Source organism: Microplitis mediator, chromosome 6 (genome assembly GCF_029852145.1).
Source record: "Microplitis mediator isolate UGA2020A chromosome 6, iyMicMedi2.1, whole genome shotgun sequence".
In the NCBI taxonomy this organism is placed as follows: domain Eukaryota; kingdom Metazoa; phylum Arthropoda; class Insecta; order Hymenoptera; family Braconidae; genus Microplitis; species Microplitis mediator.
In genome coordinates, this window is record NC_079974.1 from 10,179,740 (window position 1) to 10,207,532 (window position 27,793).

Sequence of the window (27,793 nt, forward strand, 5' to 3'; positions counted from 1 at the left end):
TCAGAAAGTGTCTATCAACTTTGGAAGTACCAACTTTTGCGGCCAACTTGGCGTCTAATTGCGGCTGTTAGTTTGACGCCAGTTTCTCGCCAACTTCGCTATCCGGGAGGCCGGACAATGAAAAATTCCATGTTGCTTTCAGAGTCGTACGACCGGATCGACGTCAATAGTTCGATCGCGGCAGGGATGGTATATTGGTCAAATATATTTATGGCTTTTCAGATCTCAGCACACTAATTTCTCACTAATAATATCAAATTATAATTAGCATAAAATCAATTAATAATAATATTATTCTATATGGGCAATAAAAAATTCCACTTCAAATTGACGGCAAGTTTTTCTGTCAAATTACATTCAGATGACGTCAGTAGATTTGCATCAACTTGCACGCAAGTATTATCTAGCCCAGGCTTACCAGAAACTTGTCGTTAAGTTAGCCGAAAATGTTTCTCTGCAGAACTTGCTGAGCAATTATATTTAAAGTGTGGTTATCAGTCCTGATAGCCAGTTGAGTTCAACCAACTTCAACCAAATTGAGCGTAAATTTGACGTCAAATTATAGCCGCCATTTAACGTATACGAGATATCAAAAATTGAGTAGCAACCCTGATAGCCACACTCTAAATATAATTGCTTAGCAAGTTCTGCAGTGAAACATTTACGGCTAACTTAACGACAAGTTTCTGGCAAGCCTTGGCTGGATAATACTTGCGTGCAAGTTGATGCAAATCTACTGCCGTCATCTGAATGTAATTTGACAGAAAAACTAGCCGTCAATTTGAAGTGAAACTTTCAACTAACTTAACGTTATTCTCTGACAGTAACACTTGTAGTCAAATTGAATTCAAGTTTACAGACAATTTACTGCCTGCTCTCATAAATTTCCCAAATAGGCCTCAGAAGATGGCAGTAGCTTGAAGTTTACTTGTGGTCAAGGTGGCTATCAGGGAGATAAAAATTTTCTGGCAACCCTGGTCTGGTTCGGGTTTTATAGCTTAGAGGGCCAGACATCATTCTTCGGGTGCGTGAGAGTAGAATTTATTTAAACATTCAACACGTGAGGTTAGAAAAATTAGAAGCAGTACACCTAATTGATAGAATATAATTTTTTTATTGTAATTGTGTGTCATAGCTTAATTCATCGCTATTTATAATGAAACTGAATGGGACTGTTTCTAATGTCACAATTCAACCTACTAAAATCCAACCGATCATTGGTAAGTTGATTATTATTAGATCCACAATGTTTGTAATAATTACAATTAATTTGTTTAATACAATCGTTAAAAATGGTCTTACTATATTTCAGTGAATTTTCAAAATGGTAAATTAAGGAATAATTATGCAACAAAAATGAAGTGCGGCTTATTTTACGCTGAAAAATGTAACAAATCAGTATTAGGAATCTCAAATGATCATGTTGTTTACAAAGGGCATCGCCCAAAGAATCAATCAACTTACACAATGTTAGCAATCCATAATAAATCAACAGGTAAAATTAGATTGATTCAAGCTGAACGATGGGTAGTTTCTCCTACTATTAAAAATCAACTAGAATACAGTGAGAATATCGAAGTCGACCAGAATAATTTACTTAACACACAATTCGGTACAAAAAAAGTTAAACGACGAACCGTGCAATATGGAAAAATGAAAATCAGCGTAGATGCAGTTAAAGACCAACTTACGGAAACTGTTGCACGTAAGTAAATAAGGTATTCAATTAGCAATATGGATGAACTCTTGGCTAATGAAAGAAAACCGAATATTTCATTTTCTTAAGGCAGGTTTTTTGATCTGTGACTTTATTAACTTGGAATTTAATCATAATTGCTAGTATACCTCTTAGAGTTGTCCGTGTGGAACGACTATTTTTTTTTTCACTCCCACTTCACAATATTGTTGTAGACACTGAAAAAAAAATTTCCTGAAAATTTCAGCTCTACATTTGAATTTTAAATACTTTACATTTGATTTTGAAATTTTCCCATTTAAAATATATAGGAAAGTTAGGATTTTTTTTTTAATTCTCTATAGCTGAGCCGCATTTCAAGTTATCTGGTCGCCGTTTGCGGCGTTATGTAGGTAATTTAATACTCTTCAAAAGTCTTTTGAGTAATTTTATCCAGATTCTAATTGCTTTTTCTGCATTGGCTCTGAAAATTATTTTTTAATAATAATTCGGGTTTTTAGTTGATATTGACTAAATAACGAAATTTACAGCAAAAATGCAGATAACAATTTTTTAGGAAATTTGATTCTTTACAAAAAAGGACCTCTTAGTTAAGTGGCTTAAGTTCTTCGTTCGCAAGATACAAGGATTATATTAATATTGTAAATAAAATAAATTTTTTTTTTAATTCGGCCAAATAGCTTTTAATTTTAACCTCAAATTTGTAAATAATTTTCTTTATATCAATAATTTAACCCATCAATGAAAATATGAAGGATTAAATTTGATAAGCTTCGGAAAAATTTTTGACAAATATTTTATTTACAAAATTAACAAAAAATCCCTATGTCACGTGAACAAAAAACCTGAGCCACTTAACTAAGAGGACCTTCTTTGAAGAGAATCAAATTTCCTAATTCTAAATTTTCTTATTTTAAAGGGGAAAACTTCAAAATCAAATGTAAAGTACTTAAAATTAAAATTAAGAGGTGAAACTTTCAGGGAATATTTTTTTCAATGTCTATAACAATGTTTTGAAGTTGAAGTGAAAAAAAATAGTCATTCCAAACGGACCAACCTAATAGATGTATGTATGAAACACATGAAATTATTTAATATTAATTTGCATCCTCTCCAGATGTAGAAATCGATAAAAATGATTTGAAAGTTGAACCAGTTGAAGATAAGCTTACTAGCTTACCACCATGTAATAGGAATGCATCCTCGACTGAAGAAGTTTATAACTTAAATGACATTATTCCCGCTGAAATACTTACACTGATCTGTGAGAAATGTGATGATATATTACAAAGTGTTGGAAACAGGTATTTTTCAATATAACTAAATTTAGTTGATAACATTGTAATTATTATTATTTTTTTTTAAGGAATTCACGATTTTATGCTGATGTTCTCAAATCACTGGATCGTGACTCTCAAAAAAAGAAAAAAATTGCCATACTAGAATTTATCAATGGCATTTCGAAATGGTTAAGTATGAACGTTAGAGAAGCTAAAAGAAGAAGCTCTGAAATTTGCATAATCCCAGAAGTCAGTTTTTATATCATCGACACTTACAGTATGATTAGCGCGAGTGGAAGGTACATTAAATTGATCGAATGATTTTTTTCGAATAATTTTACACAATTAAATTTTTTTTTTTAATAGAATACGCCCAATGAGTATGCGAGACAAAGCCGTAATACACAGCATCATCTTAGCTTTGATGGTGAACGACTATAAACTAGATTTAGACTCTTTTAATGAACATATGACTTGTCGTCTAAGCATAAAGAAATTAACAGAATTAGCTAGAGTTATTGGAGCTGTTCCAAACAAAGACAATAAACAACGAGTTTCATTAAAAGTTCCGCTACCTAATGTAATTAATGTAGTCAAAAGAGTGATAAAAAAAAGATAATCCACTTTATTTTTTATGTAATTCTATTTAAAATAAAAATTAGCTATTTTATTTTATACCTTCTCGCTTTCTTCAAATACGGCAGAGTTGAAAGAATAAAACCAAAGTATAAAAAAAAAACTGAGTATATATATATATATATATATATATATATATATATGCGGGAAGTTTTAGGGCTGGCCCGCAGGGTCAACCGATAGACCGATATTTACAAGTAAAAAGTTACCACGAAACTGAGCAAAAATTAACCGTAAATTTTTCTTTTCAACTTTTGCTGTCAAATTGTCTGCAAATTTCAGGCAATCTCATGGGCAAATTACTTTCAATTTCAAGCTAAAGTGGCTAGTAGGGAGTGTTACTGTCAGACAATGACGATAAGTTAATTAAAAGTTTCACTTTAAATTGACGGCAAGTGATTCTGTCAAATTACATTCAAATGACGGCAGTAGATTTGCATTAACTTGCACGCAAGTATTATCCAGCCGAGGCTTGCCAGAAACTTGTCGTTAAGTTAGCCGTAAATGTTCCACTGCAGACTTGCTGAGCAAAGTGTTGTTGTGGCCTCAGGTGCCTCCACCTGTTAATTAATTAGTGAACTTGAGATCCATAAATAGGCGCGCATTTAAATTTCATTTGAAATTATATATTAACATCTTACAACACTTATTGCGTCTTATCAATATTTAGTCAATAGTTTAAATGATAAATCGTCGTGGCACATACTCATTAAATTGTATATTTTTATTATAAGAAACTTTAAATAAATAGATAGATAAATCTTTATTTTGTATTCAGAGAAATATAAATACAGTTTGAGTGGTCTTGGAACGTTTCCTGTCACCCGATACTTAAAACCTAAACAAAACACGCATAAAAATCATGAATAGGCCCTTGTTCTATAGTTAACAGTAAATATGGTTATAAGCAAATGCATACTCTATTAACAAATAAGAAAAAGATCTATTTAATAAATAAATGTTACTTATAAATGAGAACCATATCACAAGAACTCAACTATTATTGTTAATATATATACATATTAAATAAAGAGTGACTCGTATAATAAATAAATTAATAGGAATATGAAAATATAGCATTAGAATAATTATAATGGTGTTTCATGTTAAATAATAATGTCAATCGTATTGAATAATTAAATATAGAATAATTAACTAAAAGATTGTATTTAAGTACAGGAAAATGGAATATAAATAATATAAGTAATAAGTAAAATCATAGAACGGATAAATAAAGAACGTAGATGTATAAACTCATTTCTCGTACGTGTATTAGTAGGAAGTATAAATGTATAAGTATATAATTAGAAAGAACGTTGATATGTATAAGTCCATATATTGCATAAGTATGTGAGTGAGTATGAGAATGGTGGGAGAAGTCGAAGAGTGGAGAGTCAGAGATCTTTCTACCGTCTGATGTAACTTCACTTCTCTCCGAGAACTATTGACGAGCACAACTGTTATTACTGATCCAATCTTATCTATACTTTATAATAAAACTCAGTCTTCAGATAAAAGTTATTTCATCAATTACATCTATCCTTATCCATTACTTCCAGTAAAAAACTGGCCAGTAAAAAAGAAAGCCTCAGACCACATGTTTGTCAACCTCGGCTTCGCCTCGGCCAACAATTACATGTGCTCTGAGACTTTTTTTATTTTACTGGCCTAGGTATGTAATATACTATTTAAGGCCATAAGATATTCATTTGATGACCATTTTAGGACTTTTACAAAATGTGGTCAACTTCTGGTGCCCGGTCAACTACTGGAGCATTTACTCTATAAAGGTAAAATACTGTAAATGATAGCCGATAACAAAATCTGCAATGATGAAAATATAGCTTTAGATTAATTATAATGGTGTTTCATTATAAATAATAACGTCAATCGCATTTAATAATTAAATATAGAATAATTATAGAGAAGTACACCTCTGATAGTCGAGAATATTCAACTAAAAGATTGTACCCAAGTATATAAAAGTAGAATATAAATAATATAACCCAAGCGGCACAAAAAAAAATTGTTGAGTTTTTGTTGAATTTAAGTTAACAATTGGTTAACTTAAATTCATGATAACAAATTGTCGTTTTAAATTTAACATAAAGTCAACAATTTTTTTTTGTGCCGCCTCGGAAGTAATAAGTAAAGTGGTAGAATGGATTAGTAATTATAAAGAATGTAGATGTATAAGTGCATATATTGTATAAGTATGTGTGTAAGCATGAGTTTAGTGGGAAGAAGTTACCAAGTGGAGAGTCAGAAATCTTCCTGTCGTCTGATGTAATTTCACTTCTCCCCGAGAACCATTGATGAGTACAACTGTTGTTACCATTTAAATCTTATCAATACTTTATAGCAAAACTCAGTCCTCAGATAAAAGTTATTCTATCAATTATATTAATCCTCATCCATAATTTCATTACTTAATAAATTAATTCATTGATTTCAAATTAAAAATTGGTCCCGCGTGACAACGAACTGCCCACTGTCCAGGAGATGGCGCCAGTTCCGACTCTAGTAATCTCGCAGAACATAACAGCTGACTATCAGAATTGCTTTACGCTTGACAATTGAAGTAAATTCATATGACTTTAAAGTGAGAAATTTGGAGAAATGTTATTTTTTTTCGGAATTCGCGAGAAATTGAGTTTGGGGTTCCGATCAAATCATATTGAATTCGAAGTTTTTACTACCGACCCGAAGATATCCTAATCACATCCGGTCACTAATACAACTACAATACATAAACAATTAGTTTCAGGCGAATAAATATAGTCGCGGTTGTAACCACCTTGGACAAAAAGTGTAACATTGTTTTTGATTCTATGTTGATCAATCGAACATATCTAAAATTCGAATAATGTTTTAAAAAATATCGTATTTAAACGGAATCTTATCTCTTAATTCACAGTAGAATAAAATGACCAGTGTTTCGAATGATTCTGATAGTGAAGATGAATTACCACCTGGGTGGGAAGAAAGAGCTACTTTTGATGGAAAAGTTTATTATATTAAGTAAATTTTTCAGAATTAATAATTTAAAGTTTATTGTAAAGGGACTTCTTTTAGTTAAGAGAAAGTCTTTTATACATCATAACAGTATTAGAATATTTTTTATAGAGCTTACATACTTATGGAAACAAGTCAGATGTAATTTTTTTGTAAATTGTTTTAGCCATTTTAAAAAGAGCACTCAATGGACACATCCTCGTACAAGCAGTAAAAAAATCGTAGCTGGAGGTAATTGTAAACAAAAATCATCGTTTTAGAAAACAAAGAATTGTAGATCTTTTAATAAAATAAATGTATATTAATAGATTCTATACAAGTGTCACGTTTGTATTTATCTTCATAGTGGATTTTTCAAAGCCTAGTCATGGCCTATCATAATTGGTCTAGTTAGTTCTAAAAAAAACCGTTGGTTTAGAAGTTTAAATATATATGGATCAAAATCACTAAGGTAGCATATTCCAAATTCTGTTTTTTGATAAATACATCTAGCAGCTATTACTTCGATGGTTGGCTTCGATGAATTGGCACGTTCACATATTTATATACACTTGCGCGAAAAATTAAAGGAACAGAAAAATTTTATAAATTTTTTTAGTGATTTTTGGAAGACTGTAACTTGGTGAAAAATAATCGTATCGAGATATATTTAAAAAAAAGCATTTTATAGCTTGAAATCTCTAGTTTCGATGCGTTTTTTCAAAATTTTTTAAGCGCTCCGGCTATTGCGCAAGCATGAGAAATACCGCGAGACAAAAAATTTCTAAATTTTTTTTTTTTTCCGAAGAGCCCACGGACCGTGGAAAAATTCTTTCAACTAAACCAATGCATAGGTCGTTTAGCAAATTTATTCAGCTTCAATTTGGCTTTTTTTTGACCTCGTAGAACGATTCGTCGCAGAGATATCAGCCTTCAAACAAAAAATAATCCTTTTGGCTTTGATCATCGATACTTCAGGTACCAATGACCGCACAGCAATGAAATGAAAATGAATGAAAATTTATTTTTTCGAAAAATCGTGAAAATTTCAAACAGCTATAACTTCTAAACGAATCGATAGATTTAGCCCATCTTCGAACTTAACCGTGATAATCGTCTGTAAAATGAGTGTAGAAAATTTCATTAAAATCCCATAAGAATTGTAAGCGTGATCGTGATGACAAAATTGGATATATATGTATATATATATATATATATATATATATATATATATATATATATGTATATAAATATATAACCAATTTTTTTAACTGAGTTTTTCAGAGAAAATTCCGAAAAATTTGCACCAGGGTTAGTATTGCTCGTACATTTATATATAAATATATAAGTATATTAACAATATTTGAATCGCGGATTAAGAATCTCGGATTGAAAAACGGATCTTCAACCTTAGTAAAAATGAAAAAGAGTCGCCTTCGTTTTAAACTAAGCGCGATCTAGCGAAAAGTCAGGGAGGTGCTGAAAATTTTCGAAAAATCTACCTTCCATTCTGGCTGCCAGATGCCTTTTTTTTAGTATTACCAGGGCCTTTTTTTTAAGTATCTAAAATAATAATGTGCTATTTCTCCCCTCCGGGCGAAAAGCGTCAACTTTTCTCCCGCTGTGCGAAACGAAGTTTCCGCTTTCCGCATCCGTCGAGGAGAAAAATAGTATTTACACCTTGGGCAGTAAATAAGAAAGCCTCAGATCACATGTTTGTTGACCTCGGCTTCGCCTCGGCCAACAATTACATGTGATATGAGACATTTCTTACTTTACTGCCCGAGATGTAAAATATACTATTTGTTAATTCGCAGTATATATAAATATAATATTTCGCTGTATTCTCCTTGACTTGCTCAAGATTTGCTCCAGAATTAATCAATATTGCCACTAGGGCCAAACTGCGGGCCTTGATCGAATGTAATTCGTTTCGGGAATCCGTGTTGCCTAATTCTGCAGAGAAATCGTCTCTGGAAACCTCGTGAAACAATTGACGATTGTCAAACGTTGGTTAAAGCCGCATGACCACGATAACGAGATCAAGTCGATCAACGATTTAAATATAGTGGAAACCTAAACATGCAAACCTCTCAATAAGACAATTTATAGATAAATTGAGAAAAATATAGATAGCCCGAACTGGGAATCGAACCCAAACCAATTCGGTATCGCGCCGAGTGCTCTACCAGTTGAGCTATCCGGCACTATACTATATTCCGTTCAATTTGATCTATCTTATTGAGCCACACCGTCCATTGTACGGTAATACACCATTTAAATATAGTGAAAACCTAAATATGCAAACCTCTCAATAAGACGATGATCCGTGTCTCTATACACTTTATTCTTCTGGCACTCGATACAAGATTTAGCCCATTTTCGATAATCTTTGTTGATCAACGGCCAGACGTAACGTATTGAAACCAATTTTCATGAACTTTTGATTCGAGGATGAGCAAGCGTATGCAGCGACTTGAACTTTTTTCTTTTCAGCGACTCTCAAACGTATGGTTGGCTTCATATCTTATTTTTTAGCGTCAGTAAACTCGTGCGTAGAGATCGCAGAAGATACTTCCTTCACTTATAACAGTGTACCAGCAACAATGTTTTCGTTACCCGATATATGCCTGATGTCTGTTATAAATTGACCGATGAAATATAACTGGTGAAATTGCCATAATAAAGATCTCTCCGTGCGCTTTACAAATGCATAGTGAAGCGGTTTGTGATCGGTATAAATTGCAACGTGTCAACCTTTAAAAATATGCCCGTAACGTCTTACAGCTTCATAAATCGCACGTAACTCTCAATTATAGGATTGATTAATATAACGAACCTAACTGGTGGCCAGTTACTTTCAAATACTTACCCCTTTTTACGGGGGTCATCCTCACCCTTTTGGGTATACAAGCGTTTCGGACATCCTGGTCTGCGTCTCAAACGATACTCTTGATCAAAAAACATCGTGGAAAAAAAGTATCGTGGAAAAAAGAAATAGTGAAAAACGGTTTTTTCCAAATATCTTTGAAACGACTGAATCAATCGATTTCTTTTGATCCCCATATAATTTCATCTAACTCGTTCTTTAGTTTGAATCATATTATCAACAAAAAATTGAAGAAACTCAGTTTTTAATATTTTTCGCGGATATTTTATATATTATTGCTCTGATCTGAGTCAAAAGTCATTTTTATCTTTCTTTTTATTACTGATATTGATTTCTACCTCAATTTATTTATTTTTTGTGACAGACACTTGAAATCTACGACATTTAGCGCCTATATCCGGCAGCTAAAAATATTAAATAAGATAGGGGAGACCGGGGCAAGACGGCCCACCTAAGCCGGTTATTATTATTTGTGGCTTTTAACCATCAAGTTAATTTACTCTTGTCCAACTTGAACTCAATTCACCAAAATTTTGGTGAAGCTCCTGAAAAAAAAATTTTTTTTTGGGGCAAGACGGCCCCCTCCGAAAAAAATGAAAAAAAAAATTTTTTTTTTTTAATTGTAAAAAAATTTCCCGCGTAACAAATGTTTATATTTTTCTCTTTAACAACTGTATTTACTTTAATATTACTCGAAATAACCTTTTTTGATATAATACGAGTAATTTTTTCACTTCTGTAGAAAATTGATTATTGGTTTTTTTAACTTTTTCAAATGCTCTATTTTAATCCAAATCCATATAATTAACCAAAAAATGATATTTCTATTAAATTAATCATGACTAGGTTATAATACTATGAAATACATTTTCTTTTAGAATTTTTGAGTGGTTCATTTTGCCCCAAGTTTCACGTATCGGGCTAAAAATGAGTAAATAATCTAAATTTGTGATAATCAAAAGAAAACAAGAAAAAAAAATTTTTGGTTAATTTTTGAGGTGGGCCTTCTTGCCCCAGGTGGGCCGTCTTGCCCCGGTCTCCCCTACAGCTGGTAAAAAAGATACCTAATCGTTCTAATAGTGACGTCATCATCGGATCAAAAAATATTTTTTGGTTACATGTGCGATAGCAACCGACCAAAAAATATCGAAGTAACTTAACGAGCCATCTTGTGACAAAATTTATCATCATTTTAATTCGTCCACTTACCGACTTCTCTCTAATTTTCAACAAATACTCAAAACAATCTTACCAAATAAATAAACGCGGATTTATAACCTGCCATTTATAGGCACTAAATGTAGTAAATTTCAAATATCTGTCACAAAAACTAATGTATTTATCTAGTACAATCGAGTCTAAGACGCTTGCACTCGATAGATAAACTACTATTATTGGACATAATCAGGACTAAAAATTTAAAAACCGCATGTTCATTAATGATTTTCGATTTTTAAATTTTCAAACTTCAACATAAAACGTAACATGTTAGAGCTTAAAATGCTCATCGAAAAAAAATTGCATGCAAAAGCATTTTCGAGCTCGGAGAGCTCAAAAATTTATTCACACTAATGTTTTCGAGCTTTTTGAGCTCGGAAACAACGGGAAGTTGTAGGGCTGGCCCGCAGGGCCAACCGACGTCCGGTTTTTTTTTAATACCAATATATTTTAAAGAATCACTCTTATACTTTTTCGCTTTCAATATTGTCTTATTTATGAATTACCTTCTTTGATGCGGGTTTATTGTTCAGACAATAAAAATGAATGAAAATCCGAATAAACTTTATTATTTATTTTTTTGCGTAAACGACAAAAGCTAACTCTCTCACACACATACGCGCGCGCGGGGACGTCTATCTGAAAATAGTCAGAACAGCTTTTCCTAATATAGGACCTCAAAAGTTCGACATTTGATGAAAACTCGATTTCCGAAAATCGGACTAAAACATATAACTTCCTTTTTTTTGAAAACTCAATTACGGGAAGTTAAAAATTTCTAAGTCCGTAGAAGACTCCAAAAGAAAAAAAAACAATATTGAAGCTAAATTTTTTAAGTTTTAAATCATTTTTTTTTTTCAACAACTATTTTTCTCAATGATACAAAGATAAAAATTTCAAAGACCTCCGAAAATCATTAAAAAATATTTTTTAATGATTTTTGAAATATAATTTAAATTATACAATGGTTCTGTTCTCTTCATTTTTTGGATTAATTTATAATTATCAATCTTTATATTTTTCACGTTTTTAGAACTACCCTCTGGTTGGGAAAGGTGTACTTCAAATGATGGGAAAATGATATTTATTGATCATTTAAATCACACAACAACGTATACCGATCCTCGATTGGCTTTCGCTGTTGAGTACAGAGATCCATCACAGTCAGTCCGACAACGCTTTGATGCTAGTAGCTCAGCTCTAGCGGTTTTACATGGTAGAGACCTCAAAGGGAAAGTTGCTCTCGTAACTGGATCTAATACAGGCATAGGTACTATAACTTTCTTCGAGTGTTGAAGTTATTTATTAAATAATTAACTCAAGCTCGATAGTCTAAATAATTTTTTTAAGGATTTGAAACTGCGAAGTCCTTAGCTTTTCATGGTTGCACTGTTGTAATGGCTTGCCGAAGTACAAAAAAAGCTGCTGAAGCTATTCAAAGAATAAAAAGTGAGCAAGAATATGCATCTTGTGAAGCTCTTTCTTTGGATTTATCATCGCTACGTAGTGTTAAAAATGCAGTCAAAGAATTTAAGAAGAAATATCGGTAATACAAAATGTCATACTTATTAAATAAAACAAGATTCTTTCATATCCCTAGAGAAATCAGTAACAACCAAAACTTCTTACTGTTTTCAAGCATCTTGAGCTCGAAAACATAATTGGAGATACATTTTCGTGCTCGAGACTGCTCTATTTTTCAAGCTCTTCGAAATCAAAAACGTTACATATGTAACGTTAAGTATAAGATATCTTATATTTAACTATGAAAATTCAAGCAATCAAAAATAGTTAAAAAAAAAAAAAACAAGCATTTTCAACATTTTTATTTTCGACAATGCTTGATGAAACGAACAACTTTGGATAAAAATGAATAGTAATTACACAATGATTATGAGTTATCTAGGTAAAATGAGGTAAATTGTGCATTTTTAATTTGTCATCATCGATATTTCTTTAACGAATAAACCGGTTTTGACGTTAATGCGGCATTTCGCACAATTTTTTAGCTACCCTGGAAGAAAAAGATTTTATCCTTCGTAGTGTGTAAAAAAGGAAAAGAAATTTTCAACCAAATCGAAGGGGGTCGGGGTCAAAAGTGGTCGATTTGGCGTGGAATGCCTCATATATACATACATACATACTAGACCGGTTCAAAAAAATCGACTATTTTTTTTTTTTCAAAACCCGCAGTGAAATATCTTCCTAGTCATGAAAAAAGAAGCCTGTGGAAACGGGAGCTCTTAATATCAAGTTTGAAAGGTCGCTCATCGTAAATTTCTATTTTACGTTTAAATAACATGGAAAAAAAAATTTTTGAACTTTGGAATTTTACAACTCATTTTGGAATTAACATGTCTGGGTGAGAGATACATATTCTTGAAGGAAATTGAACGCTCTAAATAAATTGTCTCTTAAGTTTTTTTCTCTAAGTCTACTCCTTTAAAAGTTATTCGAGTTTAAAGTTCAACATATAATCAATTTAACCTTTTTTTCTTAAATTGTGGTATAATAATAAAACTCATCTTCGAAAAAAATTATTTTACAATTTTTAAATGGTATTGATAATATTTTTAAGTTTAACACGATTATTTTCAGTTTATAAAATTTACGATTTTCACTTCAGCTATCAAAACTATGAACAATGAAATGCTAAGAACAACAATTAAATATCAATAACCAAACAATGACATTTTGATGAAAAGACGACACTTATTCAGGAAAAATTATGTACATACAATTCAAATTTTTTTTAAACTTCAGAGAGAATTAATTTCAGAATTTTTAAATTGAAAAGTCATTTATTCCTCATAGTAGAACAATAAAGATCTACTTTGTCAACGTCGTTAAATTTGATAATTTAATAATTAAGACAAATTTTTTTTTTCAATAATAATTATAAATATTTAAGAAAAATTAAGAAAAAAAGGTTAAATAAATTACATGTTGAACTTAAAACTCGAATAACTTTTAAAGGAGTAGACTTAGAGAAAAAACATAAAAGACAATTTATTTAGAGTGTTCAATTTCTTGCAAAAATATGTATCTCTCACCCCGACATGTTAATTCCAAAATGAGTTGTAAAATTCCAAAGTTAAAAAATTTTTTTTTCCATGTTATTTAAACGTAAAACAGAAATTTACGATGATCGACCTTTCAAAATTGAAATTAAGAGCTCCCGTTTCCACAGGCTTCTTTTTTCATGACTAGGAAGATATTTTACTGCGGGTTTTGAAAAAAAAAAAATAGTCGATTTTTTTGAACCGGTCTAATACATACATACATACATAAACAATAGACATATATATTTACACATATATACAAGGGTATGTCGAAAAGCAACATTATTGCACACTTCAAGCGCGAAAGCGTTGAGGGTGCTTTATGAACGGTTTTTTTTTTTCCTCCTTTTTCTTTCGGGCACCACCAGAAATCAATAGTAAATCAGAAAATGAAAATTCTTTTTGAAGATCAGCGCTTCAATTCAAGTTTTAGAGGCAGCTCATCGCGAGTTTTGATTTCCCATTTAAATAACATGGGAAAAACAAAAAAATTTAGTTTGGAATTTATTACCTCGGCAATAGCTCATCGTACAGATAAACCAAGGATATATTTTTGTTATTTATAATATTACGAAATTTAACGCTCTACAAAAAACGTCTTATATCATTTTTTGATAAATCCATCTGTTCAAAAGTTATTAGAGCTCGAAGTCAAGTTATAGTAAATTTCGAGATCTTTTTAATTTTCCGGTAAAACTATTAGACGTATCACAAAATGTCATAGAATCTTCTTTGTAGACAATTTTATTTCCTACAAATTATTTCTTGTAAGGTTTTTTTCAAATTCCGCTCTTGAAATCAATCAGAACATTACTTTGTTAATTATTGTAAATTCAAATATATATTTAATCTATTATTTTAATATTTTTATACATATATTTTTTATGTATTCTAAGATATATTTTTTATATTGTAACTATTATTTTTTAATTAATTTTTTTCACGGGGGTGTTTAACGCAAGGATTTTCGTATGTTCCAATTAATAAAAAAAAATTTGCTTGTACCAAAAGAAAAATTTCTTGGGGGTAAAGATATATGTAGGAGAGGGAAGTCAACAGTGCTATAGACAGCAGCAGCAGAAGTAGTTCGGTGCTCGCCGCGAGATCGCGCCCACCGATTGTAGTGTCCCTGGTAAGAAACTTATTTCAGAACCTTATATTCCAAACTTGGAGTTTTTCACCAATAGTATTTTTGGAACCCACTCGACTAAATTAGATAGAAAATGTTAAAATTTTTGAAAAGTTGCGTCACGAGAACCAATACAATAGTTAGATTTCTATGAAATCTACTAACAATTTCTTTAAAATACAGTAATCAATCGGAGGTCACAAATTATTGTAATGATGATTATTGCACGTCTCGAACACGAAGGTAGTGCTCTGTTATCGTCATATAAGAAAATCAGGATCCACTCAGCTTAAATCATAATTATTATTGTTCTTGTTTGTTTGTTTTTTTTTTTTTTCATTTGTTTAAATGGCGCTTCTTATCTATTAATTCGATATCTCTACGTAAATCAGAACACCCTTCACTAAATTAACGACTGCGCATTTGTACAACCCTTCGTAATATTATTGAATTTACATATTTATTAAACTATAGTTAATTTGTAATCTCTTATACTGTATTCTATACCAGATGTATAAGTTTTAACAAACTTTTTTTCTTTTTAGATTACTGAATATATTAGTACTGAATGCAGGTGTATTTGCACTTCCCTATTCTCTAACAGAAGACGGTTATGAAACAACATTCCAAGTAAATTATTTATCGCAATATTATTTAACACTTCTGTTAGAACATCATTTAAAAAATACTTCTGATTCTCGAATAGTAGTGGTCGCTAGTGAATCTCACAGGTATAATACGATAAAAAAACGTTACTAATAAAAACAGATTTTAATGGATATATTTCTTATCTTTCTAGATTTTCTTCAATACAAGTAATTGAAGATATTCATCAATCAATATTATCCCCTCCAGTCTTCAAATATTGGTCCGTGGACGCGTACAGTAATTCAAAACTTTGTAATATTTTATTTGCTCAAGAATTAGCTAAACGATGGCCATCAGTCAGTGTGTTTAGCTGTCATCCAGGAAATATGGTGTCTTCATATCTATCCCGGTACTCTTGGTTTTACAAATTTCTCTTCACTATAGTACGACCATTTACAAAATCACTGCAACAAGCAGCAAGTACGATAGTTTTTTGTGCAACAGCTCCTGAATTAGAAGGATTGTCGGGCATTTACTTTAATAACTGTTTTCGTTGTGAAACATCTAATATTTCTATGGACCAGAGTTTAGCTTCTAGACTATGGTATGTTAGTCAAGATATGATTATGAACATTGTCCAACGTAAAAATTTCTGTACTTTTTAATTGTAAAATATTAAACTTATAAAGGTTTTACTTGTAGTTCGGTTTATTTAATCATATTCCCAAGTAACACGGACTTAAGCAAGTGCTCATGTATAAGAGTCTTGTACAAGGCCCATAGTTACTAGTGTCTCCTTCCACGTATGTGCCTTATGCAAGATTGTGTAGCAAGGAACTGAATTAAAAATTGTGCATGATTTGCTCATTATATGGTATTATAGGCAAGAATATTGAAGATATTTCTAACATGGTGCAGCCAAAAGTTTCTAACGCATTCCTTGCCCACGAAACTTGCGCATGGCTTGCTCAAGATGCGCGACACTCCCCATACTATTCTTACCCCCACCAGTTTTAATTTGAGCAATTAGAATTGAATAATAACTTCACAAAAATTCTTGTGTAAGACTAGCATCATACTGGCAATTCAAATCTGCCCCAAATATCTGGAGCAATACCAATAGGTGAACAGTGACGCTAGCAACTATCGAACTTGAGAGCAGACATATGTAAGCCTTGAAAAAAACTGTTATATGGGTTACCATTAAGAACATTGAGAAAATTATATTATTTAAACAAATGATTTTTATTTCATGATACCAACAAAAGTTTTACTTTTCTACATCAAGTAAAGTTAATTATTATAATATTCTTTAACAAAGCTAGAAGTAGGTTTCAATATAGTGTTATCTTTTAAACTTACTATCCAACCTGGTGCAAGACCATAAAATATTTGTCGAGGATTTTTACGTTTTGTAAGCATTGACGATTCGGGGTCATCTTCTAACTTTGGTAATGTATAACCGTACTTTTGCGATAAAACAAGTCTTTCATGCGCGATTTGTTCTGCATCGGCTAAATATCCTCGATTAGCGGCGCTGCTATAATATTCTAAAGCATCCATGGGCGGTAACATTCTACGAGGAATTGGGCTACCTAAAAAAACAAAAAATAATGTGCTTTTTCCGCAAGTCTGGGAGTTTAAAGATGTTTAAAGATATTAAAAACCCAAGAATGCATAGATTCTAATTAAAATCCATGTATATGTTACGAAATGAATTGATTTCAACAGAAAAAAAAGTACTGGAAAACAGTTGATCCTGCGTAGATATTGCTCAATTATATAGAATCGCATCTAGCCTCTAGCCTTATTTTGCGGATAAAGTTTTTGTCTCAGAAATAATGTTGGACAAAAATAACTGAGAATCCATTTTTAAGTTTATAACGAACGCTCTGTGATGATTTATCAGTTATCGCTTATCCCGGGGGTATAGAGATAAATTATCACTATACCCCCGGGATAAGCGAATCATATATAACCATATATGGAGGATATATAGGCATATATCGTCGTTTTCAGTAGAAAACCGCTGAACTCCGTATTCGTAAATTATACAGGAGAGCTAAAAAACAATATAAAAGTCAATTTTTTAACTTAAAAAAAAAAATAGTGTTTGAATAAGCATAATATGTAGATATTTTGCTCAAAATATAATTTATTTTACTAATGTGCATGGAAAAAATGTTTTTTTTAATCGTAATTTTTGAAATTATAGGTTCCTTTTTACATTTTTAGTTGGAGTTAAAAGGTTTCTGTGTGACAACTTTTATCATTTGAGAAAATTTGAAAAAAAAAATGTTAATCAAGCATCAAATGTGAGTATTTCGACAATTGCCCCAGCGGGATATGAAAAAAAAAATTTTTTTTCTCAAAAATGTGAAGTCAAGCGGTTTTTTTTTTTACTGAGAACGACGCGTTAATTTAAACGATTCTACATAACTATATATTAGGATGTTTCAAAAAAAGTTTTTTTCTTATGGCCTTGGAAGCTAACTTAAGTATAAAAAAATTTTCTAAGAACTCAATGAATATTCATTTTTCACAAACCCACCAGAAAATAAGTCATGAACCTTAAAACCTTAATAAATAATATTCCAGATTTTTTATATTAATCGTTGTTTTAACAACAATTCCTGTTTTTCTATTTAAATATTTAATTCATATATATTTAAAACAGATAAATCTTTAAGTGAATGTTTTAATTTATTTAATTTATTGTACACTGATCAGAAACATGAAAGGATATTAAAAAATCCTAAATTTCCCGGTGATTTTCAAAAGACCGTTACTTAGTGAAAAATGGTCGTAGAACGTAAAAAATAAAGCAAGTTGAAGAATATTATGGTTTTTGGTAATTTTTTTTTAGTAATGTCACCTAAAATTTAATCTTTTGGTTTGATTCCTAATTACGTTTTTTACGTTGATAATTAATTACTTGACAACCGAAAATCGTACTGTAAAATGAAGCAGGATTTTCAAAATTTCAAATTATCCTCTATTAGACATGCTTATTGTTATTTGAAAAATTTTTTTCTTTGATACAAGGAATCTAATTGAAAAAAAGTTAAAAATTTGCGAATTTAGGGTTATTTGCATAAATTTGCAATGAATGAATGGACTATGGACCTTTTGATTAACCTCAGAGAATTCCAAAGAAACCCTGAAACGTTTAAACCGTTGAAATTTTGTTTTTCTTTGAGTACTGAAAGGTTAACATTGGCAATTTCGCTAAAAATTAATTAAAGGATGTACTGTGTGATTTTTATTCATTTCTCGAGGTTTAAAATATATTTTCTAGCTATCATTCAAGTTTTTGTTGTCAAAATATGTTAATAACTGAAAAAAAAAAAATTCATTTTCGCAAAAAAATTTTATAATTTAAATATAGTCAGACATACACGAAAAAAAAGTTCGACGAAAATTCCAATATTACTATCGTAATTCTGGACTATACTTCAATTATCAGTAACTTTCAAATATATGATTTTTTGTTATTTTTTATTTTAAATCTATATTTTTATATAACTTACTCTATAATAAAATATAAATAAATTTATCATTTTCACTAGAATAAATTTTATAAATAAGAAAGCTTTATAGAATATTAATAAAATATTGATGAAGTACGTGAATAATATATATTAAGGCTGTACATCTAAACCGGCTTAACCGGTTAAAAAAGTTAACCAGGTTAATTAGCTGGCTAGCTCGTCAGCTTAGCTAATTTAACCGGTTAACTTCATTAGCTTGGCTAAGCAGCCAAAGGCTTAACCGGTTAACTCAAATTAGCTAGGCTAATTAGCTGAGGGTTTAATCGGTTAAATGGTTAATTTTTTTTTTCATCTATTCGCTACCTTATCTTAAAAAATATATATGAAATATCATATTTATTTAATTTTAGACCGAAAAAGCTATAACAAAAAATTTATACTATTAGTTAAAAAAAAATTCAATTCAATTTTGAAAATTATTTAATTAAAAATATATATCGCGTTAATTATGCCAAAAGGGCGTATCTCAAAATATACGCCTTTTTGGCTATGTAAAATTAAAAAGGCGTATTAAAAAATCTTCTTTTTCCGGATAAATTTGGGAATTTCACAACAAAAAACTATCTAGAAAAAAACGAAAAAAAAATTTAAAAGCCAAAAGGGCGTACCATTTTTATCCTTTTCAATTATTATTAATTCTTAGCGAAAAAAAAAATCAAGAGAACAGTAAAATAAATGACTTTAAAACTCGATCAACTGGAGAAAAACATTAAATTAAATGAAAAAAACGTTCCCAAGTTGATCAGAAAAAACATATTTTTATACGCCCTTTTGGCATAAGTAACGCGATATATATTTTTAATTAAATAATTTTCAAAATTGAATTGAATTTTTTTTAACTAATAGTATAAATTTTTTGTTATAGCTTTTTCGGTCTAAAATTAAATAAATATGATATTTCATATATATTTTTTAAGATAAGGTAGCGAATAAATGAAAAAAAAAATTAACCATTTAACGGATTAAACCCTCAGCTAATTAGCCTAGCTAATTTGAGTTAACCGGTTAAGCCTTTGGCTGCTTAGCCAAGCTAATGAAGTTAACCGGTTAAATTAGCTAAGCTGGCGAGCTAGCCAGCTAATTAACCTGGTTAACTTTTTTAACCGGTTAAGCCGGTTTAGATGTACAGCCCTAATATATATAGTGAAATATATTATTTCAATACTGATGTATACTTTTAATGTTTTTGATTTTTTAGCTTGTCAACATGCATGTTAATAGCTTGAAGATCCTGACTATTGGTTTCTACTAAGACTTTTTTTTCTAACAGCCTTTTTGTTTCATTTTTTCGTTATTGAAATCAATTCCTACTGTTTTTTTTTCATGATGATATTACAATCGCATTCGCGCCGCGCCACTTATAGATCAGTTTTGACAGAAAAAAATGTATCGGATTTTGTCAGACAAAAGAAAAGGAAGTAAAAATTTGTCCAACTTTGTTACAAAGTTCCTTGACTTTTTCCAGTAAAGTTCCCTTAAATTTTCAGGTTTTCCAGGAATGTGGCCCCCATGTCCGATTTTCATTAAGAATAAATCAATAATAGTTACAACGTACCTAATAATTATAAAATTTGTTACCTTTTTTAAAAAATTTTTTTGCATTTCGTAAGCAATCTAAACTGACTCTATCATAATATGCAGTCGTGATTGTTCCTCCAATTTTTTCAATCGCGGCAATTACTGGCTCAGTTGTCCATTGAACCTCTATATTTACTTTTGAATTAAAACTATTGGCTCCCTATGGATAAAAGTAATTAATCAGTTTCTTCGAGGGAGAGAAAAATAATGAAAAATAGTTTATATACAAACATCAATAGTGAGTTGAACTCCAGCATGATTCATTCTCGTGTCAATTCTATATATACCAGTGTTTAACAAAGTTGTAAGATCTATCGGTTTTGAAGAATCAATGCGGTTCGTATCAATGAGCATTTGCAGTTGATGCAAACTCAGAGGAGGATACTGACGTCTCAAACTAAAAAAAAAATTTACTTCTTAAAGTATAAATATAACGCAATGCAGCAATTGATTTGTTGAATACATACTGATGATTTTTATAATACGGTTCATGACCAAACCGAAGATAAAATGGCGTATTCCCTGTTTCATATCCAAGCTGCATATAATTTTGTCGTTGACCAGAACCTTTATTTCCAGCACCATGTTTATCACCACCATGCTGACCTCTTCCTCTTTTGTTCTAGACAAGATAATAATTTATAAAAAAATGGGAAAAAAAGTGAATGAGACCATTTTTATGATTGAAGAGTGTAACCTTTTTCAATGTACCGGGATTAGCTCGTAAATTTCCCAAACATACTCTTGGTAATGATTTTAACATCAGCAGTGCAAGATCTCTACTGCCATTTCCTCTGGCTGTCATACTGATGATCAATGATTAATTATTTTGTAAAAATTGATTTCTTTTTTTTTTTTTTTTTTTTTAAGTTATGGACCAGAGTAGATTAGAGAACTGTTGTTAAAAGAAATTCATTCGGAAGATTCAGAGGACAGACACTAAAAGTCTATTATTGAGTTTATGAAAGGAGTGCAATTTTAAGGTTAAAAAAAGTGATGCGATTATTTAGATAAATGAGGATGGCGCTGTAGACCGTATATTGTGTCCACCGGCTCATCCACAGCTACTCTATTTAGTAGCACAGTTTCTCTGATAGCCACATTCTTAATATAATTGCTTAGCAAGTTCTGCAGTGAAACACGTTCAGCTAACTTAAGGCTGGGCCGCACCTAACGAAGTCCTGAATTTAAGAATTCTAATTATTTATTAAATAATTATCATAACAGCAATTTTTTTAGCTTCCGACTAAAAGCCGAAGACGAACTTCCTCGGAAGATTTTCATCATCCGAGTCCCATAAATATTCAAAGAGTAATTAGAATTCTTAAATTCAAGACTTCGTTAGGTGCGGCCCAGCCTTAACGACAAGTTTCTGGCAAGCCTCGGTTGGCCTTGGATAATACTTGCGTGCAAGTTGATGTAATCAATTGCCGTCGTCTGAATGTAATTTAACAGAAAATCTTGCCGTCAATTTGAAGTGAAACTTCCAATCAACTTAACGTCATTGTCTGACATAGCTCAGAATGTAAACTGGCGAAAAAGATAGCTTGTATCCGCGCATGCGTACATAAAAATTTAATTATGAAAAGGCCTGTTGCACTACGAGGAAAAATGAAGTTTTTTTTTTTGTAACTTTTTTAAAAAATAAAATGATCTTATAATAAAATGATCTTTAGAAATTTTCCAGTTCAATGGCTCTTAGTGATAATTTTAGTAGTTATTATTCTATTCTTCAAAATAAAGTTAGAATCATTAAAAGATGAGAATAAAATGTTGAGTAAGTATATTTTCTATTATTTTAATGTTTGAAACCTCTTAACGTATTATTGAATATGAATAATATTACATATTTATAAACTCCAAAGTTAGTGAACTTACAAAAATTCAAGACTTTACCAAAAATCAAAAAAGTTCAAAAAGTGATACAAAATTAGAAAAATTTGAAGACACCATAATTATATATAACAGAGTTCCAAAGACTGGGTCTACTAGCTTTGTCGGTGTAGTGTACGATTTGTGTAAAAAAAATAAATTTCATACGCTACACATAAATATTACTAATAATATGCATACATTTACACTTTATAACCAGGTCAGTATCTAAATTTATCTAGTAAAATATTATAATTCATTATTTGTAAATCGAAATATAACTATACAGATTCAGTTTGTCAACAATATTACACGGTGGAATATAATGAAGCCTGCTTTTTATCATGGCCACATGGCTTTTTTAAATTTTAATAAGTAAGCACATATTATATCAACAACTCTAGAAAAAATGATTTTATAAAGTTTTATAGACAACAATCATTTTTGAAAAAAAATATTAAATTATGATAATTTGAACCTGTATGTATTCTAATGAAGTAGAAACATTACTTCGACTGATCAACTAATCGTTTTATTGATGAAAAATTGCGGTGAATACTGGATTCCAACCCGGGTCCATCTAAATGCTAAACCCGTGCTGCTATTCATTGTGTGATAATGAAAATATATATTTAGATACGGAAGAATAATTAAAGAAATACAAAAATATTGATGTAATGATTGACTCCAAAATCGTCTGTTAGATTCCAATCAACTACATAATTGAGAAAACTTTTTTTGATGAGAATTATCAACGGAATGAAATTAAATTTTCTTCTATTTCTACAGTATTTTATAAATTTCTATATAAAATCATTTTTCTACCATAATATAATTTTATTTGACCGTATTCAAGAAATTACTACTGATATATTTTTCAAAATGTAACTAAATAATTTGTGCTGGATAAGGTTACCATGTCTCCAGATTTGATTAAAAGACTCCCGAAATCATGCAGATTCTCCCGACTTTATATTTCAAAGTAAATCTCACGAGTAGAGAAAAAAAATTTGTTATTACCAAATTTAAGTTATTTTTCTATATTGTCTCATATCGTACGATATTCAACGACACTATCGATAGCAGATCTTGTTGTAGGGTTTTATTAGTGATCATAGCATTTTGATCATGAAGAACTTATGCAAATTTTTCGACTTTATTAAAAAACCTGACAAAAAAATTTGTGTTCATGTTGCGACTTTGGAGAGCTTTGAGATGAAAACCCTATGCTGAAATAAAATTAAATTTTACCGAATTTCATAAAATTGTTTTAAATGTTATTCAATTCTATTTTACTTGATGAGATTTTATGGAAGCTCAGCAAATTCTATAAATTTTCGTATGATTGCTAGAAATTTTGATTTTAATTACAAATTTTTTTTTTTTTCGCTGGACATTTAAAATTTTACTCAATTATATCTAATTTTAAAAGATTTAATCAAATTTTCATGTAATTTTATAAGGTTTGGTAAAAATGAATGAAATTATATGAAATAGTATAAAATTTCATGAAGCATAATAACTTTTTGTACAATTCTTAGCTAGCAAACAAAAAAAATAATTTTCACAAAACTCTATAAAATTTAATTAAACTTGATAAAATTTTATAAAATCATTTTTTCACGGAAGTAGTAAGCAAAGAAAATGAACAACATATTACTGATAGATATAAATCAATTTTTATTGGAGGTTCGGAGTGAAACAAGTACCTTTATATCTCAATTTATTGAGGAAACCACTTGATAGATTTATTTCTTACTATTATTTTCTACGCTACGGAGACAATTTTCGACCACATCTTCTCAGGAAGAAGTATGGTGACACTAAGACATTTGATGAATGTGTTAAAGCTGGCCAAACTGACTGTGATCCTAACAGCATGTGGTTACAAATACCATTTTTATGTGGTCATGAACCTGGATGTTGGTATGATATTTTTATTTCAAGTTAAGAGTAATTTATTTTTCTCATAACATAAAATTATTTTACTAGGGAAGTTGGTAATCCATGGGCTCTGGAGGAAGCGAAAAGAAATTTAGCAAATAATTACTTCCTCGTCGGAGTAACTGAAGAATTAGATGAATTTGTACAAATTTTACAAATCGTACTTCCTGATTTTTTCCGAGGAGCTCATAATTTATTTTCTCATAGTAAGTTAATCATTGATAAAGAAAAATTTATTGTCAAAAAACATTCTTAAAAAAGTATTGAGTAAAAAATATTTGGGTTCATTAATGTTAAGACGTTATTTTAAATATGTTTGAAGTTTTGAAGACATTAAATATACTTACAAACGAGTGTTTATGGTATGTATAGGTTCGATTTGTTAATCGAAAAAATATTGTTTTTCCTAAAGTAATTTTTTTCCTCAGTGTAGAACTCAATTAGACGTGTCATTGGTGTATTAAACTTAAAAATCCGTTAATTGACTTGAGAGACATCGATACCGAAAAATTTAATGTTTCGAAAATTACAGTAGATTTTTCTCTTTATAGTCTCTGTTAAGCAATTCATAATTCATTCTAATTGGTTCGTTAGTTCAGAAAATATCGTCAAGGCATTTAAAAAATTACTAGTCTCTGAATTTTCTTAGAATATTTAATATTTCCGAGTTATGTTCTAATTCGAAATTTTTTAATTCTTTATCTTGATTACTAACACTTAGTTCTGTCCGAATCTCTGCGTTTCCCGAAAAATAATCATCAGAAAGAATTCAAAGATGCATGTCTTTCAATTATTTTTGATTTTTTGTAATTCAAGGCTAGACATAACTTCTATTAAACTCGAAAAGCTTAAAATTACAAACGTACTCAGAAGTAGTTTCGAGCTCCAAAATATTCACAATAATGTTTTCGGGAAGTTTTGGGGCTGCCCCGCAGGTTCAACCGTTTTCCTGATTTTTTGTTCATTATTTATACAGTTAAAATCACCCCACAAAATTTCAAAAAGTTTCAAATTTTTCTACCCCACTATTCCTTTCAGCTGACTGTACTAGTATTCAAATGATTTGCGAGATTTCGAATGTAAGAAATTCATTGACACACAACATTAAATTGACGACGAGCCTCATTTTCGATTTTTAAAAAACATTTATTTAAGCCTTAATATCGATTAGAAAAACGTACAAAAAATTTACTTTTTATGGTTGCTTTAGTCATTGGATACTTCTTATAATTTTAATTTGTTACGGAAAAGTATATTACAGCTATTGCTTTTACGAGTGCGATTGTATTTATAATATTTAAGCCAACTAATTTTTTTTTTATTTTCAATAATTACAGGCGATAAATCACATTTGCGAAAAACTACTCAAAAAATAGAACCTCTTCCAGAAACGGTGAAAATAATTCAAAATTCTACTGTTTGGAAAATGGAAAACGAACTATATAATTTTGCTGTTTCTTACTTCCATGCTGTAAAAAAACGTTTAATAAATGCTTCTTTACAAGACTTAAACCAACATTTTATGTATGAAAAAATACGACCAAAATGAATCAATTTTTAAAAAAATGTACGTTATTATAAATTAGTTATTTGTATAATTCAACATAATTATAAATGTTATTATTTTCCAGGTCTTAGCGCAAACATATGTACAGGATATAAACCTTGAGGCAAATGGAGTTGTTCTTGTTCTTTAATGCAAATCAAATTGGCAGATTGAAATACTTTTTTCAGATTGTCATATGGCCTAGTAAAAGAAGAATCTTGAACATCGACTTCAATTTTATTAGAACTTGTTACATTTTCTTTTACAATTATCATTCCATTAGTTTTCAGTGCGTTGCTACAAGTCAAATAATTATGATTAGTTTACCAGAAATGTTACATAAAAGTATTTTTAATATAATTTACCTGCACTTTTTTAAAAATTCTATTAAATCTTCATCTTGAAGATATCCTAAAACCCATTGACACCAAATAACATCGTACTTCTTTGATTCAGGACAAAAATTTTGTAATCCTAAAATTTTTTTTTCTATTACTATACATGGAAAAAAAGGATTTCTTGGCTCAATAAAATTTTTTCCCGCCCCAAGAAAATTTTCCTTTTTAATTCATAATTCAAACAATTTCTGAGGACAAGTAAAAATTTCTTGGGGAGAGTAAAAATTTTTCGCGCCAAAAAATTCTTTTGTTCTGTGTAGTTAACAATTCATTTTAAAAAGTCGTAATCCACAAATTGCCTAGGTTTTTTTTTTCTTTTTTAACAAAATTTTTGTAGAATATTACCAGATAATTTGAGTCAAATTAAATTTTAAATGTTTATCAAGCTTTGAGGATTTCATTTGATTTATCTTAGCAAATATATTTTTAAACAGATTGTATCAATTCGTGTTAAATTTTATAAACATGGGTTACGTCTCTTTAAAAATAAGATTGCAAACTGTAATTTTGCAGTAAGAATAAGTGCTACCAAAGGAATAAAATTGACCAACATTCGATGACTGCAAAAGTTTTTTTGCAGTATCTAAAAATTTGCTATTTTGTTCAACTAAATCCACTAATTTAAAATGTTTAATGAGTAATTTTTTTGTGATTCTTCCTATACCGCTGCCACAATCCAATGCGTAAGTTTTATTTGGTGGATTTTCAAGCTGAAAACATTATTAAGTTAGAATATTTAAAAATTCAGCATCAGAATTTCATACTTCAAATAAAGAACTCAAAAAGCCATCAGATCCATCGATGTCGATACGAGATATAAATCCAAAGCCACCTAACATTCCATTTAGAGTTGCAGGAACATTATTCCAATACTTAGCTGAATCTGCATAAAATTCTTTTGGGTCATATAAAGATTTCGATATACCCTCCATTGTCTGATAAAATGAAAACGTTGAATTATTATTTTTTTATTCAAACTTTCTATCTCGAATTAATGCCTGATGAAAACTATAACCTCCAACATCACAAAGCTTTATTTATACTTCGAACACATTAGCGTCTTCTGTAACAGGTTTGCTCAAAACTTCTTTACTCCTAACGTAAGGTGACATCTCCATTCAGCGACAACTTTACTCGATGACAACTGTACTCCAGTTACATTCTCGATCGAAACATGTTTACTCACAGACCACTTTATTCAAGAGACATCCTGATAGCACGAGTTGCTCGTCAAGAAGTTGGTATTTATTAGTTTGCGATCGACTTGACGACAAGTTGTCGACAACTCTAGCTTTTGCAACTTTTGGCTACAACCCTGATAGCCACACATTACTCAGTAAGGTCTGCAGAGCAACACTTTCGGCTAACTTAACGAGAAAGTTTCTGGCAAACCTTGGCTGGATAATACTTT

At 30.4% G+C, this 27,793-nt stretch overlaps 5 protein-coding genes across 8 annotated transcripts; 3 read left to right on the forward strand and 2 right to left on the reverse strand.

Moving 5' to 3' along the window:
• Window positions 1–995: 995 nt before the first annotated feature.
• Window positions 996–3,646, forward strand: LOC130669645 (uncharacterized). Its single transcript, XM_057472652.1, has 5 exons — window positions 996–1,220; window positions 1,313–1,705; window positions 2,814–3,000; window positions 3,063–3,275; window positions 3,343–3,646. Exons 1-5 carry the CDS (start codon window positions 1,157–1,159, stop codon window positions 3,593–3,595), a joined length of 1,110 nt encoding a protein of 369 aa, XP_057328635.1. The 5' UTR covers window positions 996–1,156; the 3' UTR covers window positions 3,596–3,646.
• A 2,491-nt stretch (window positions 3,647–6,137) lies between these two features.
• On the forward strand, window positions 6,138–16,186 carry LOC130669643 (WW domain-containing oxidoreductase). Of its 2 annotated transcripts, XM_057472650.1 has the most exons (7): window positions 6,616–6,633; window positions 6,794–6,858; window positions 6,936–7,154; window positions 11,748–11,984; window positions 12,065–12,260; window positions 15,451–15,636; window positions 15,705–16,186. In XM_057472650.1, the coding sequence occupies exons 4-7, from the start codon at window positions 11,792–11,794 to the stop codon at window positions 16,156–16,158; spliced, it is 1,029 nt and encodes a 342-aa protein (XP_057328633.1). In that variant the 5' UTR covers window positions 6,616–6,633; window positions 6,794–6,858; window positions 6,936–7,154; window positions 11,748–11,791; the 3' UTR covers window positions 16,159–16,186. The 2 variants fall into 2 exon arrangements, with proteins under 2 accessions (XP_057328632.1, XP_057328633.1); XM_057472649.1 differs by lacking the exon at window positions 6,936–7,154 and having other exon boundaries at window positions 6,138–6,633.
• A 528-nt stretch (window positions 16,187–16,714) lies between these two features.
• LOC130669649 (39S ribosomal protein L15, mitochondrial) lies at window positions 16,715–21,876 on the reverse strand. The gene is made up of 5 exons (XM_057472663.1): window positions 21,320–21,876; window positions 21,090–21,244; window positions 20,854–21,019; window positions 20,623–20,782; window positions 16,715–17,088 (listed from the first exon to the last, which is right to left on the reverse strand). The coding sequence occupies exons 1-5, from the start codon at window positions 21,425–21,427 to the stop codon at window positions 16,787–16,789; spliced, it is 891 nt and encodes a 296-aa protein (XP_057328646.1). The 5' UTR covers window positions 21,428–21,876; the 3' UTR covers window positions 16,715–16,786.
• Window positions 21,860–26,345, forward strand: LOC130669648 (heparin sulfate O-sulfotransferase). 3 transcript variants are annotated; one of them, XM_057472661.1, is made up of 8 exons: window positions 22,047–22,065; window positions 22,299–22,399; window positions 22,488–22,714; window positions 22,784–22,869; window positions 24,184–24,420; window positions 24,487–24,644; window positions 25,776–26,005; window positions 26,070–26,207. In XM_057472661.1, exons 2-7 carry the CDS (start codon window positions 22,393–22,395, stop codon window positions 25,985–25,987), a joined length of 927 nt encoding a protein of 308 aa, XP_057328644.1. In that variant the 5' UTR covers window positions 22,047–22,065; window positions 22,299–22,392; the 3' UTR covers window positions 25,988–26,005; window positions 26,070–26,207. The 3 variants fall into 3 exon arrangements, with proteins under 3 accessions (XP_057328643.1, XP_057328642.1, XP_057328644.1); XM_057472659.1 differs by having other exon boundaries at window positions 21,873–22,399; window positions 26,070–26,345; XM_057472660.1 differs by having other exon boundaries at window positions 21,860–22,399; window positions 25,776–26,207.
• On the reverse strand, window positions 26,059–27,599 carry LOC130669650 (N-terminal Xaa-Pro-Lys N-methyltransferase 1). The gene is made up of 5 exons (XM_057472664.1): window positions 27,398–27,599; window positions 27,147–27,317; window positions 26,912–27,092; window positions 26,350–26,458; window positions 26,059–26,281 (listed from the first exon to the last, which is right to left on the reverse strand). Exons 1-5 carry the CDS (start codon window positions 27,404–27,406, stop codon window positions 26,059–26,061), a joined length of 693 nt encoding a protein of 230 aa, XP_057328647.1. The 5' UTR covers window positions 27,407–27,599.
• Between the last annotated feature and the right edge of the window lie 194 nt (window positions 27,600–27,793).

What these genes read in the sequence shown, in the direction of transcription:
- LOC130669645 (XM_057472652.1), top strand. Translation starts at nt 1,157, where the DNA reads ATGAAACTGAATGGGACTGTTTCTAATGTCACAATTCAACCTACTAAA. An exon ending in TTACAAAGTGTTGGAAACAG is followed by an intron (nt 3,001 to 3,062) that starts GTATTTTTCAAT and finishes TTTTTTTTTAAG; the next exon opens with GAATTCACGATTTTATGCTG. An exon ending in ATGATTAGCGCGAGTGGAAG is followed by an intron (nt 3,276 to 3,342) that starts GTACATTAAATT and finishes TTTTTTTAATAG; the next exon opens with AATACGCCCAATGAGTATGC.
- LOC130669643 (XM_057472649.1), top strand. Translation starts at nt 6,539, where the DNA reads ATGACCAGTGTTTCGAATGATTCTGATAGTGAAGATGAATTACCACCT. An exon ending in TGGATCTAATACAGGCATAG is followed by an intron (nt 11,985 to 12,064) that starts GTACTATAACTT and finishes AATTTTTTTAAG; the next exon opens with GATTTGAAACTGCGAAGTCC. An exon ending in GAATTTAAGAAGAAATATCG is followed by an intron (nt 12,261 to 15,450) that starts GTAATACAAAAT and finishes TTTTCTTTTTAG; the next exon opens with ATTACTGAATATATTAGTAC.
- LOC130669650 (XM_057472664.1), bottom strand. An exon ending in TGGTCAATTTTATTCCTTTG is followed by an intron (nt 26,459 to 26,911) that starts GTAGCACTTATT and finishes AAAAAATTTTAG; the next exon opens with GATTACAAAATTTTTGTCCT. An exon ending in GAATTTTTAAAAAAGTGCAG is followed by an intron (nt 26,282 to 26,349) that starts GTAAATTATATT and finishes TTTGACTTGTAG; the next exon opens with CAACGCACTGAAAACTAATG.
- LOC130669648 (XM_057472660.1), top strand. Translation starts at nt 22,288, where the DNA reads ATGATCTTTAGAAATTTTCCAGTTCAATGGCTCTTAGTGATAATTTTA. An exon ending in CATTTACACTTTATAACCAG is followed by an intron (nt 22,715 to 22,783) that starts GTCAGTATCTAA and finishes ATAACTATACAG; the next exon opens with ATTCAGTTTGTCAACAATAT. An exon ending in GGTCATGAACCTGGATGTTG is followed by an intron (nt 24,421 to 24,486) that starts GTATGATATTTT and finishes TTATTTTACTAG; the next exon opens with GGAAGTTGGTAATCCATGGG.
- LOC130669649 (XM_057472663.1), bottom strand. Translation starts at nt 21,427, where the DNA reads ATGACAGCCAGAGGAAATGGCAGTAGAGATCTTGCACTGCTGATGTTA. An exon ending in CCGTATTATAAAAATCATCA is followed by an intron (nt 21,020 to 21,089) that starts GTATGTATTCAA and finishes TTTTTTTTTTAG; the next exon opens with TTTGAGACGTCAGTATCCTC. An exon ending in AAAAAAATTTTTTAAAAAAG is followed by an intron (nt 17,089 to 20,622) that starts GTAACAAATTTT and finishes TTGTTTTTTTAG; the next exon opens with GTAGCCCAATTCCTCGTAGA.